We start from the raw sequence: 10,938 nt of genomic DNA, 5'->3' as shown, positions 1-10,938 counted from the left end.
GCCCTGTTTTTCGCTGCTATAGGCCTATAATGACAAGAATTCTGGCCGACAAGTCGCCAAAAAAAAAATGGCCTTTGTTGAGTAATAACGACATTTATAGCTCGCCGTTAAAGGGTGAACCAACACCACGAATCTCACCAAAATTGAGAACACCAACAGTGGCGTGGCAATTTTTAACGGCAAGATCCCTAACTCACGGCAATAACCGCAAAATACCTATCTTGCCGTTATAGGCTATAACAAGGAGAATTGACTAGCCGTTATAGGCTATAATGACAAGACAAGGATCTCGTCTATAACAACTAGACATGGATCTCACTGTTATTTACTATAAACCTAAAAAAATAAAAAAAATTAACGAATATCACCTTGTTTGTTTTAAGCCCATTTTTGCATATTTCCTGTCTCGAGGGCAATAAAAATACCACTCGAGATCAAATAATACAGAAAAAGTAACGAAAACTCTTTCCTCGTGAGAAAATGTAACAAAGGCAAAACAGGCAGAAAAGTAGTTAATGCCATTGCATCAGTCAGCATGGCTTGATTCATAAGCTTCAACTCAATATAATTCATGAGAACCCACTGGTTAATGCCATGGCATATATAAAGTCGAGCATATATCTTCATGCACATGCATGCTTACACTAACACTTCAATAAATCTATCAGTTATATAAACTTGTAAGTATAAAGAAAGGTCACGTTATATTAAAAGATCAATTTCAGTACAAAAGTGTCTCTGGATAAAGATAAGAAATTTCAAACCATAATACGATTAGTCATACAAGCTCCAAAACAGTGAAAATTGTAACTTAATTATTCTCAGCACGTAGTGGATATCTACATGAACCATGTATGATCAATGTGTAAGCAGTGTGGTACTCGTTCTTTCAACCATGAAAACCTGAACAGATCATGTTTTCATAAACATGTTACCAATGAGTATGTAGCTGTTGACAGAATTAAGAGAACATCAATACAAGCATACAATTTTCTAATTACTAATATTCGGTATATCTCCCACCAACCGTTGCTATTTTATATTAAGCCCACTAACCAGAAAAGTATACTTGAGGAACATACTAAAGAAATGAACAAAAAAATAGAGATTTTCTTGAGAAACGAAAGAAGGAGAAAATTGAAGATGTTTAATGATAGAAAAAGGAAGCAATACCTGCAACAGAAATCCTTCAAAGAAAATGCACGCTTGAAAAAATGATGAGTTCGATTCCGACCAATTAGAGGCCAAAACAGGTCAGAAATCATGATTTTACACAGAAAATTTGGAAAAAAAGAGAAGCAAGAAAAGAAACTAAAGACGGAAAGAGAGAAAATGCCTTTTAGCCCCTTCAACAAAGGCATGCTGAGAAGAATCCCAAAAACTTACAGTTCACGAGTCAAAGAAAACACACACATAGTTTACACCTTTCTCCCTGTCGAGGAAGAGCGTTTATTGCAATACACAAAAAGATGCTAAACACGTATCAGATTAAAAAGAGACACAGAAAAAGAGAAAAGAACGCACCTAAGAACTCCAATAATCTCTTTAACAAAGCCCGCAATCCAATGATAGAGAGAGATGCTAGGGTTTTGACTCATCAAAATTGGGGAGGATGTAAGAGGAGAGAAATTAGGAGAGGGTGATGTATGTTCGCCCCCGATGATTCACTGAATCCCACGGTGTTCGGGGGTCTGAATGAGCACCACGTATAAAGCACATGGGGCTCGTATTCCCGTGTATGTTGACATCACTTAGCATTGGAGTCTGGTGTGGATGCAAAGACTTAAGTACCCTTTCTTGCTATTCTTTTCATAGAGCGATAGTTTGAAAAAATGACAAAAATGCCCTTCATTAAAAAAAACAAACAATTCAAAAAAAGGACAAACATGTCCTCCATCCAGAAAATCGAGGATGATGTTGACTCTTCAAAGTCTACACAGCGAAACAAACCTTAATCGTTTCGCCGATGGTGATCCGACGAAACGATGGTGAGCCGACGATTCGATGGTGAGCTGGCGATCCGATGGTCATCCGATGAAACATACCTGAGCCATCAAAAATGTCCGTTTGAACTTTTCATCATCATCATCTTCTTCTTCCGTTTCCGTAAAACACTGTAAAACCCTCTCTCTCTAGATAAGAAATCAAGGGAGACAAAGAGTTCTCCCTGGAGAAGGCCATGAACATCAACCCTCTCACTCTCTCTCTCTCTTCTCTCTCTACTTCTGTGCACATCCAATAGACGATCCTACATTGCTCCATCAAACCCCGACTGACCTGCACACTGACTGTAGCATCGTTCAACTTGATGAGTTGTGGAGCCTGATTCATAGTTTTTGCCCTTACAAGAGGGGGTTTGGGGGCTCCTCCCAGCGTGGGTAACATCATTTAACTTGATGTGTTGTGGAGCCTGATTTAAAGTTTTTGCCCTTACAAGAGGGGGGTCCGGGGGCTCCCCCCAGGCGCGGATCTCGCTGCGCAGTCAGCGGTCGGGGGTCAGGGGGGGGGGGGGGGGGGGCGCCCCTGGCGGGGGCTCGGGGGACAGCGCCCTCCGGACCAATTTTTTTTGGGGCCTTCCAACAACGATTTGTAGTATTATCGGGCTTTCCTACAACAATTTGTAATATTTTTGGGTCTCCAACAAGCCCCACAACGATTTATAGTGTTATCCGGCTTTTCAACAACGATTTGTAGTGTCTTCCACAAATCACTATAGCGATTTATAGTGCTTTTGGGTCTTCAACGAGCCCCACAACGATTTATAGTGTTATTCAGCTTTTCAACAGCGTCTTCTGCAAATCACTATAACAATTTATAGTGTTTTTGGGTCTCCAACGAGCCCCACAACGATTTATAGTGTTGTTGGATCTCACTATAGTGATTTTTAGTGTCTTCTGCAAATCACTATAGCAATTTGTAGTGTTATTCAGTAAACAAATTGCTGTAAATCGCTACCTGAATTAGGATCAACTTGTCAGGGCCATATCTCCCTAACCGGAGGTCATATTCCAAATCCGTAAAAAGTGGTGTCTTCGTTATTGAGTCTAGTTTATTCCTGTAAATTTTTAGCGATTTCTATTGTCATTTTATTCCCCATTTTAACAAAAAACTAGACCCCTATTATTCTGTGTTATTTGAGTTGCACAACATCATTCTCGCTTGACATCAACATCTTGATCCTGGCATGTTCCTTGTTGGATTTTCCATTGATTTCTTCCAACCTTGCTTGGAACAAACATATGTCTTTCTCACCACGACACCCTGTGCATTTTTTTACCACGACACCCGGGACCCGTGCAGGGGGGAGCCCCCGGACCCCCCTCCTGTAAGGGAAAAAAATCTAAATCAGGCTCCACAACGAATCAAGTTGAACGATGCTACCCACGCTGGGATGAGTCCCCAAACCCTCCTTCTGTAAGGGCAAAAACTCTTAATCAGGCTCCACAACGAATCAAGTTGAACGATGCTATCCACGCTGGGAGGAGCCCCCAAACCCTCCTCCTATAAGGGCAAAAACTCTGAATCAGGCTCCACAATGAATCAAGTTGAACGATGCTATTCACGCTGGGAGGAGCCCCCAAACCCTCCTCCTATAAGAGCAAAAGCTCTAAATCAAGCTCCACAACTCATCAAGTTGAATGATGCTACCCACGTTGGGAGGAGCCCTCAGACCCCCCTTTCTGTAAGGGTAAAAACTCTGAATTAGACTCCACAACTCTTTAAGTTGAATGATGCTACCCACGCTGTGAGGAGCACCTAGACCCCTCTCCTGTAAGGGTAAAAACTCTGAATCAGGATATACAACTCATTTAGTTAAATGATGCTACCCACGCTGGGAGGAGCCCCCAAACCCTCCTCCTGTAAGGGTAAAAACTCTGAATCAAGCTCCACAACAGTCAATGTGCAGGTCAGTCGGTGCTTGATGGAGCAATGTTGGATCTTCTGCTGAATGTGCACATGAAGCAAAAAGAGAAGGGAGAGAGAGAGTGAGAGGGTTGATGTTCATGGCCTCCTTCAGGGGAGATTTCTTTCTCGAATAATCCTGCAGTGCAGAGACTGAGTCTTAAATAATCATCTTTGGGGCACTTAAGTCTTTATAACCACTCCTTTTCAAGAATGGTCATTTTTTTGGCACCAATGGAGGAGAGGGTACTTAAGTCTTTGCAATCGCATCAAACTCCAACGCTAATTAATGCTGACAAACATAGGGATACGAGACACACATGCTTACATACGTGGTGCTCTTTGGGACCCCCGAACATGAGATGTAGCTAACTCTCCTGTTCGGGGGGGGGGGGGACATATAACCTGCTTCGAGAAATTAGTGAGTAAGAAAGAGAGCATGAGAGATAAAAAGAGCTTGTCAGGACGTTTTTATTGATGTTACTCCATAACTGCTACATAAATATCTCTATTATAGAGTAAAACCCTATAAAGAAAAGCCACACCTGGCTCTTGCCATTATTGATCTACAATAGTGATATTCTCTAGCCATTAGATATTATCGTTAAAGATCAATAGAAACAACAATTATAGAGTAAGATCCTATAAATATGAGAACTAGATTTAATTTGTTGTTATTGATCTATAACTATGAGATCTTCTAACCGTTAAATATAATCGTTACAATATTTTGATGGTAATATCTAACGACTAGAGAATCTCACCATTATACATATCTTTAACGACAATATGTGTGGAGGGACAAGGCATCCCAGGGGATATCCAATTCATTGTTATCGGTGAAACTAATAGCGGCGAGAATCATGGCCATAGTAGAGTAATAGCGGCAAGATTTATGGCTCACCATTATTAATTACGCTAATAGCGGAGACAAAAAATATTCCCATTATTGCTTTATCAATAACTCTGAGATTTTTTCTCGTTAGAAAAGAGTCGCCACTATTGATCCTCATCCTTGTAATGATTACACAACCATATTACTAAATTTTGTGCTCTATGCACACTATTTGTTACGTACTAAAGCCCAAACATATGGCATTGCAATATAATAAGGACAATATAATAAGGACAATATATATATATATATATGTATATATATATATATATATATATAGAGAGAGAGAGAGAGAGAGAGAGACTCTCACACATTAAGTGCTAAATGATACATGGTAAATGGGTTTCTCTGCTCTTTCTGTATTTTTTTTATTTCCGACCCCATAAATGTGTTGAGCATGGTCGATTTACTAGAAATCCACACTTGAATCATGTGTTTTCAATGAAAAAAATAATATTTGGAGCCTCAATAATTCACAAAGATTTTGGACCGTTGATTTTTTGAACCTTATAAAAACCCACTCATGTGTCGGAATCGAACACTTCAAGAGCTGATCCCTATAAAATCAAGTACATGGATTACATCTGTATGATCAGAATTTATAAATAAAATGAAAAGACTGAAAAACTATATATATATATATATATATATATATATATATATATATATATATATATATATATATATATATATATATATATATATATATATCAATGATCATGTGATGTGGGAACCTACGAAAGTGTGCTACTAAACTTCGTTCAAAATTGCCAAGAAAATAACAAGAATCGGGTTGCAATGTCTTCTATGGACCTAAATGGCAGTACAATTAATCCTTGTAGTTGAATATGATGCCCTAATGATTATAGAAACCTGGATCATATATATAACATTCTTGCCAAGAAGGAAAAGTATGGACATCCTTAACTTTTCTTTCTTGTAATCTGCCAGAACTTATGACAAACTAAAGATATCCAGTATGCATCAATCAAGTATTTAGCATCATATGCCACATGATTTTGCAACTCAATAAGACAAAAATTTTCATTGAAATGCCCATCAATCCAGGCAATAATCTCTACACATGATGGCCATAATTTCTGCAACACCTATCAATTCAAAGAATAAACATTCATATAAAATTGTAGTTCTTGGACTACAAATTTTGATTAACAAGTGTTAAGTATCTCCGTAAGCCTGGCAAACTGTATGATATGTCATTACGAAAAGAGTATCTTACAATAGAAATGTAGAAATGTGATATATCTTAAAATCTTGCAACTTTTTCATCCTCATACATGCAACCGAAACAATATTTAGCATAACTCAAACACAGATTAACATGCACTTATCTAATTAGGCAACATAAGGAATAATGAGCCAATCATATGTGCATAAAGAACATACAAAGCAAATGTAAGGATTTCATTAAGAAAAGAAAAGGTTAACTTGATTTTAATATGGAATAGATATGGCCTCTCCAAATGTAGGATATGTGTCAGGTAATCCTTATCGAATAACTAATTACTACATAATGCGGATAACTGTGTGACACCCATACTCCATTTCGACTCCCATCCCATATCCCCTTCTATTCTAGCCATATTGAAAAGCTTCATAAAAAAATGACTGCATCCCCGTGTCCACACCACACCCGTATCCATGTGACATAGCTGAAAGAGCAAATGAAATAATGACACGCCTGTGCATCTTAAAAAGGGTTGGCATATCAATCCCAAACCCCAAAAAAATCAGCAAAAGTAAGTCAAAGAGTGGAAATTTTACAGCATACATATACTCTCCTGTCTACTATAGCATTGCATAAAACTCCTCTCAACTAAATATAATAATGACAAAGCATCCGCAAACACACGGGGAAGCAAGATGTCTATTCAGTGAATATTGAAATCAGAATAGGAACAAGAGACCTGAAATAAAATAAGGAGTTTAACAAGAGGGATCTTGATGTGCAGAGCTATATATCAATATAGAGTATCGAGCACCCAAAGTTGTTTGTTGCATGCATTCAAGACAAACACCATTCATCTGCCCATTGTCGATGAATTGCAAGGACAATCAGATCATTTGGCCAAGAAAGGACAGTCATGGCCTATAGCAAATGTAGCCATCCAATAATTTGTGTCCCCGTCAAAGATGGCAAAGGAGAGGATGGTGAGAGAGTCTCAAGACTCTCAACGGTCCTTATTGCCTCCCCTTAAATTTTAATTACAGAACCTCCAGTAAAAAAAAAAAGGCTAAATCTAACTTGGGCCCAATAGCGAAAGGTGATGATCTCATTCCCAACCAAAGAGATCAAGGAGAATCTCCATCACCATCCTCACAACAATAAGAAAAAAGAATATGATATGAGAGAGAGAGAGAGAGAGAGAGAGAGACTCTTCTCTTCTGCATTTCACCAAGATTGATACATCTATTCACAATCATCCAACGAAAGTGGGTGTCGGCGTATCACATCCAATCCCAGAAAAGAAAGTTAGAAAAGAGAGAAAAACAGGGAAAATAAAGGAGAAAAGGGGAAAAGGCAAATAATTCCTCCCGTGGGAAAAAATATTATATTTTTGGGAAATTGGCAACCTTGCGGGCCCCGCAGCAGGCTACCTGTGCCGTGCCTGACCTGATCCACACGATCCCTCCAAAGTTAAGCTGGAGCTAGATTAGGTTAAAGAGTGCTCGGTCCAGACTAGTACTTAGAATGTTGACACCCTGAAAGGGAGGGGTTAAACTATGAACTAATGAAGTCCTTATGATATACTCAGCAATTAATAAGAAAGAGGTAGCAAGCAACAAGAGATTCAGATTCTGTTGGTAAAAACAGGTACAGAGAGTTGGCTAAAACCCATGAGAGTAGAGAGAGCCCGGAAGCTGAGTACAATACCTCTCACTATCGTTCCCGGACTCACCATCGTATTTACAGCCCAAATCTGCACCACCAAGATTGAGAAAGACCATGTGGCTTTCCATGGCGGGTGCCGCGGCAGAGGCAGGGCCGCCTCCAGCGCCGTTGCATTCATCCCGGGAGAGGACTAATGCAGCAGACTGCACCAGCTCCAGACATAGCCTGAGCTTGTTGGGCTCAATGTGGGGAAGGCAAGGTACCGCACCCTTGAACAAGAAGTCGGATGTGAGCGACCGGAGGATGTCGATCGGTGTCGTGCTATCGGCGCCCCGAACGTTCGGGTCGGCATGGTGGTCCAGCAGCACCGCCACCATGTCCGGGTTCACCATCTCTGCTGCAATGTGGAGCGGCGTCTTCTGGCTGGGCTCGGCCCGGTGGTTGACGTCAGCAGCACCGAGCTCGAGCAGGGCCTTCACCACCTCCCGGCTACAATTAGCGACGGCGTAATGGAGGGCGAGGGCTTCGTCGAGGTTCAGGCCTTCCCCCATGACCATAAGCTTCACGAGCTCGACGTCGGACGAGTCAAGGGCCCGCTGCATCCGCCGGATTTTCTGCGGCTTGTCATCGCCGGTGACGGCTGAGGGGGAGGAGGAGGCGGTGGAGCCGCCCATGTCGTGGAGGAGGGAGCGGCGGGCAAGCGTGGAGTTGAGGCGGAGCTCCTCAATTTTGGACACCACGTCTATGGGGAGATGCTTGGAGATGATCTCTGGGGGCAGGCCTGAGTTTGCTACAAGGTGGGAGCAGGTGGACCAAAGGTGGTGCATCTCTTGCTTCCTTGACGCCATCAGCACCTTCATAACATCTTCAATGGAGGCCTTCTCCACCATACTTGCTAGTTGCTTCTGCAAAGGAACCAAGAGAACAGTCTCTATCTGTGATCTTTCTTATCTCTCATTTTGTTTTTCGCTTATAGACAATGCAGAAAGGAAGATAGCAGTAAGTAACATCAAACAATACTCAAAAGCCTACAATCAAAAGAGTGGAGGGAAGAGAGTTTGTTTTTCTCAAAAGAGGGGAAGAAAGGATCAACTTTCGAGAAAACGCCTTGCCGACATTCATTAATTGGAGATGGAAAGATAGGCAGAGAACCCATTTTGGATAGAGCAAAATATATAACATTATGATGTCTGTACGAGAGAGAGAGAGAGAGAGAGAAGAGAGAGAGAGAGAGAGAGAGAGAGAGAGAGAGAGAGAGAGAGAGAGAGAGAGAGATGAAAAAGCTTTTTCCTTACTACAAAGAAGAATGTACGATCCAACAAAACTTTTCTCGATTGCAACACTTACGGTCCGAAGAAAAAAGGAAAAATGGAAACTAACAAGAAATAAAAAGCCTGGTTGGATATTGCTAGGCCAAAAATTTGAAGCTAGAACGCAATTTGCATAATCTTATGTTCAAAAGAGAAAAAAAACAAGGGACTCGGAGGAGAAGTTTCGGCGGACACTTTGTTTATAAAGAAATAATCAAATTATACAAATGAAAAAAGGTAGCCAAATAATTCTTAAAACCATTCTTTAGAGCAGAAAAAAGCAGACCATGAATCAACGGGGGAAAGGGTTCAAAATCAACCTTAAAACAATGTTAAAACTAAGCACTAAACACATAAACGATATTGTAGAAAGTCTTTGCTTCTCCCATAAGATAATACCAACAATAGCAACAAAAAAGATCACGCCATTCTCATCTTCCTAACCAAAATCACTTGTTTTCTCCTCTTTATTAAATAAGAAAAACACTAATTCCTTCCTCTATTAAGAGTACTACAAGAAATCCGTTAAAAAATTGCCTTCCTTTTTCCCTCCTGAATTCAATTCTCCATCATTTTCAATCCCAAAATCTTGCAACTCCAAAAACCCATTATTATTATTCTATTATTTTCTTCACCACCATCTAGTAGGGAACCAACCAGACACCACCACCATCTCAAAAAACAAAAAGAGCAAGCAAAACGAAAAGCTCCCCCCCCAAAAAAAAAAACACCACCATGATGGTTTCATTCCACGAAATCAGGTCAGAAAAAACAACCTGAGTGATGAGCGCCAACTGTTCGACGCCAAAGTACTGAGAAGCGGAGAGGGTGTGGAGCGCGAGGTCGATGGCGGAGGTGCAATGGGTGTGCCAGCACCCTCGGTCGGTGCAATTGGGCCGGGCCTCGTGCTTCTGCGGCACGATGGAGACCTGCCCGCTGTAGAGGAACTGCAGCAGGAGGAGGAACACCTCGTAGCCGACGGAGTTGACGGGGATCACCTGAGAGGCACCACCGCCACCGGCCACTCCGGCTACCACCACCCTACCCGGCAGCGCCCCCCTCGCCTCCGCAGCCTCGGGGGCGCAGAAGAACTTCCTGAAGAAGAGGCTCCTCGCCGCCAGGATGCACCTGTGCGCGTGCACCAGCCGACCCTCCACGCTGAACGTGACGTCACTGAAGGCCTGCCCGTTGATCAGCAGGTTCAGGTAGTCCAGCGACAAAGACTTCATCGATTCCTCGAAGCTCATCCTTCTTCTTCTTCTTCCCTCTCTTTCTCTCTCTAGAAACGAGATTGTGATAGACGGATAAACGGTGATTTCTTCCTTTCTTTCAATTTTCCTCTCGCTCTCTCGCAAAAAATGAGATGGGTGATGGATGGATAGACGGATAGATGGTGTTTTTCTTTCTTCAATATGTTTTTATGCCTTTTTCTTTTCGGTTGGGAATTGGGATGGCTTTCTTTTATTTCGCTTAGGATGTCATCTGAGAGACAGTGAGAGAACTTTGGGGTTTGGAGAGAAAAGCGAAACATTCACTCACTCATTCATTGTTGATGGGATGCCTTGCTTATTTTATTGGTTTTTGTAATCGATTTGTTTGGTCGTTTTTTCAATTGTATTAATGTGAGGAGAGAGAGAGAGACTTGTTTGGCTGTGTTGGGCGGTGATCTGTGAGGAGAGACCAGATGAATATAAGTTAAATAATTTGATGTGGGGAATTATTGGGTTGCACCCGATGTTTGGAGGGAATGACTTGTTTGTCCTTGTGGGGGGTAGATGGGCCTTTTTTGAGGGGTACGTGACCAAAATGCCCACTACCCAATTGGGGGTTATACGACTAGATCCACGTTTTTTAAAATGGTAATAAGATTTGCTAATGATGGTGTATGTTGTTTTAAGCGATTCGTTAGTGTATATTCAAATGGTCATCAAGATTTGATTAGTTTGGAAACTTTGTGAAAAAGGGACCCCCTTCTT

At 41.4% G+C, this 10,938-nt stretch overlaps 1 protein-coding gene across 2 annotated transcripts; it reads right to left on the bottom strand.

Annotated features, from left to right (window-relative positions):
• Positions 1–685: 685 nt before the first annotated feature.
• LOC149843676 (BTB/POZ domain and ankyrin repeat-containing protein NBCL-like) lies at positions 686–10,507 on the bottom strand. 2 transcript variants are annotated; one of them, XM_090000012.1, is made up of 3 exons: positions 9,739–10,507; positions 7,695–8,557; positions 686–903 (listed from the first exon to the last, which is right to left on the bottom strand). In XM_090000012.1, exons 1-3 carry the CDS (start codon positions 10,207–10,209, stop codon positions 840–842), a joined length of 1,398 nt encoding a protein of 465 aa, XP_089856138.1. In that variant the 5' UTR covers positions 10,210–10,507; the 3' UTR covers positions 686–839. The 2 variants fall into 2 exon arrangements, with proteins under 2 accessions (XP_089856138.1, XP_089856139.1); XM_090000013.1 differs by lacking the exon at positions 686–903 and adding an exon at positions 6,203–6,471.
• Positions 10,508–10,938: the final 431 nt, after the last annotated feature.

The sequence above is a fragment of the Nuphar pumila genome, chromosome 3 (genome assembly GCF_984573655.1).
Source record: "Nuphar pumila chromosome 3, dmNupPumi1.hap1.1, whole genome shotgun sequence".
Classification (NCBI taxonomy): domain Eukaryota; kingdom Viridiplantae; phylum Streptophyta; class Magnoliopsida; order Nymphaeales; family Nymphaeaceae; genus Nuphar; species Nuphar pumila.
Note: the sequence above shows the minus strand (reverse complement) of the source record. Positions and strands in the feature narration are given on the sequence as shown.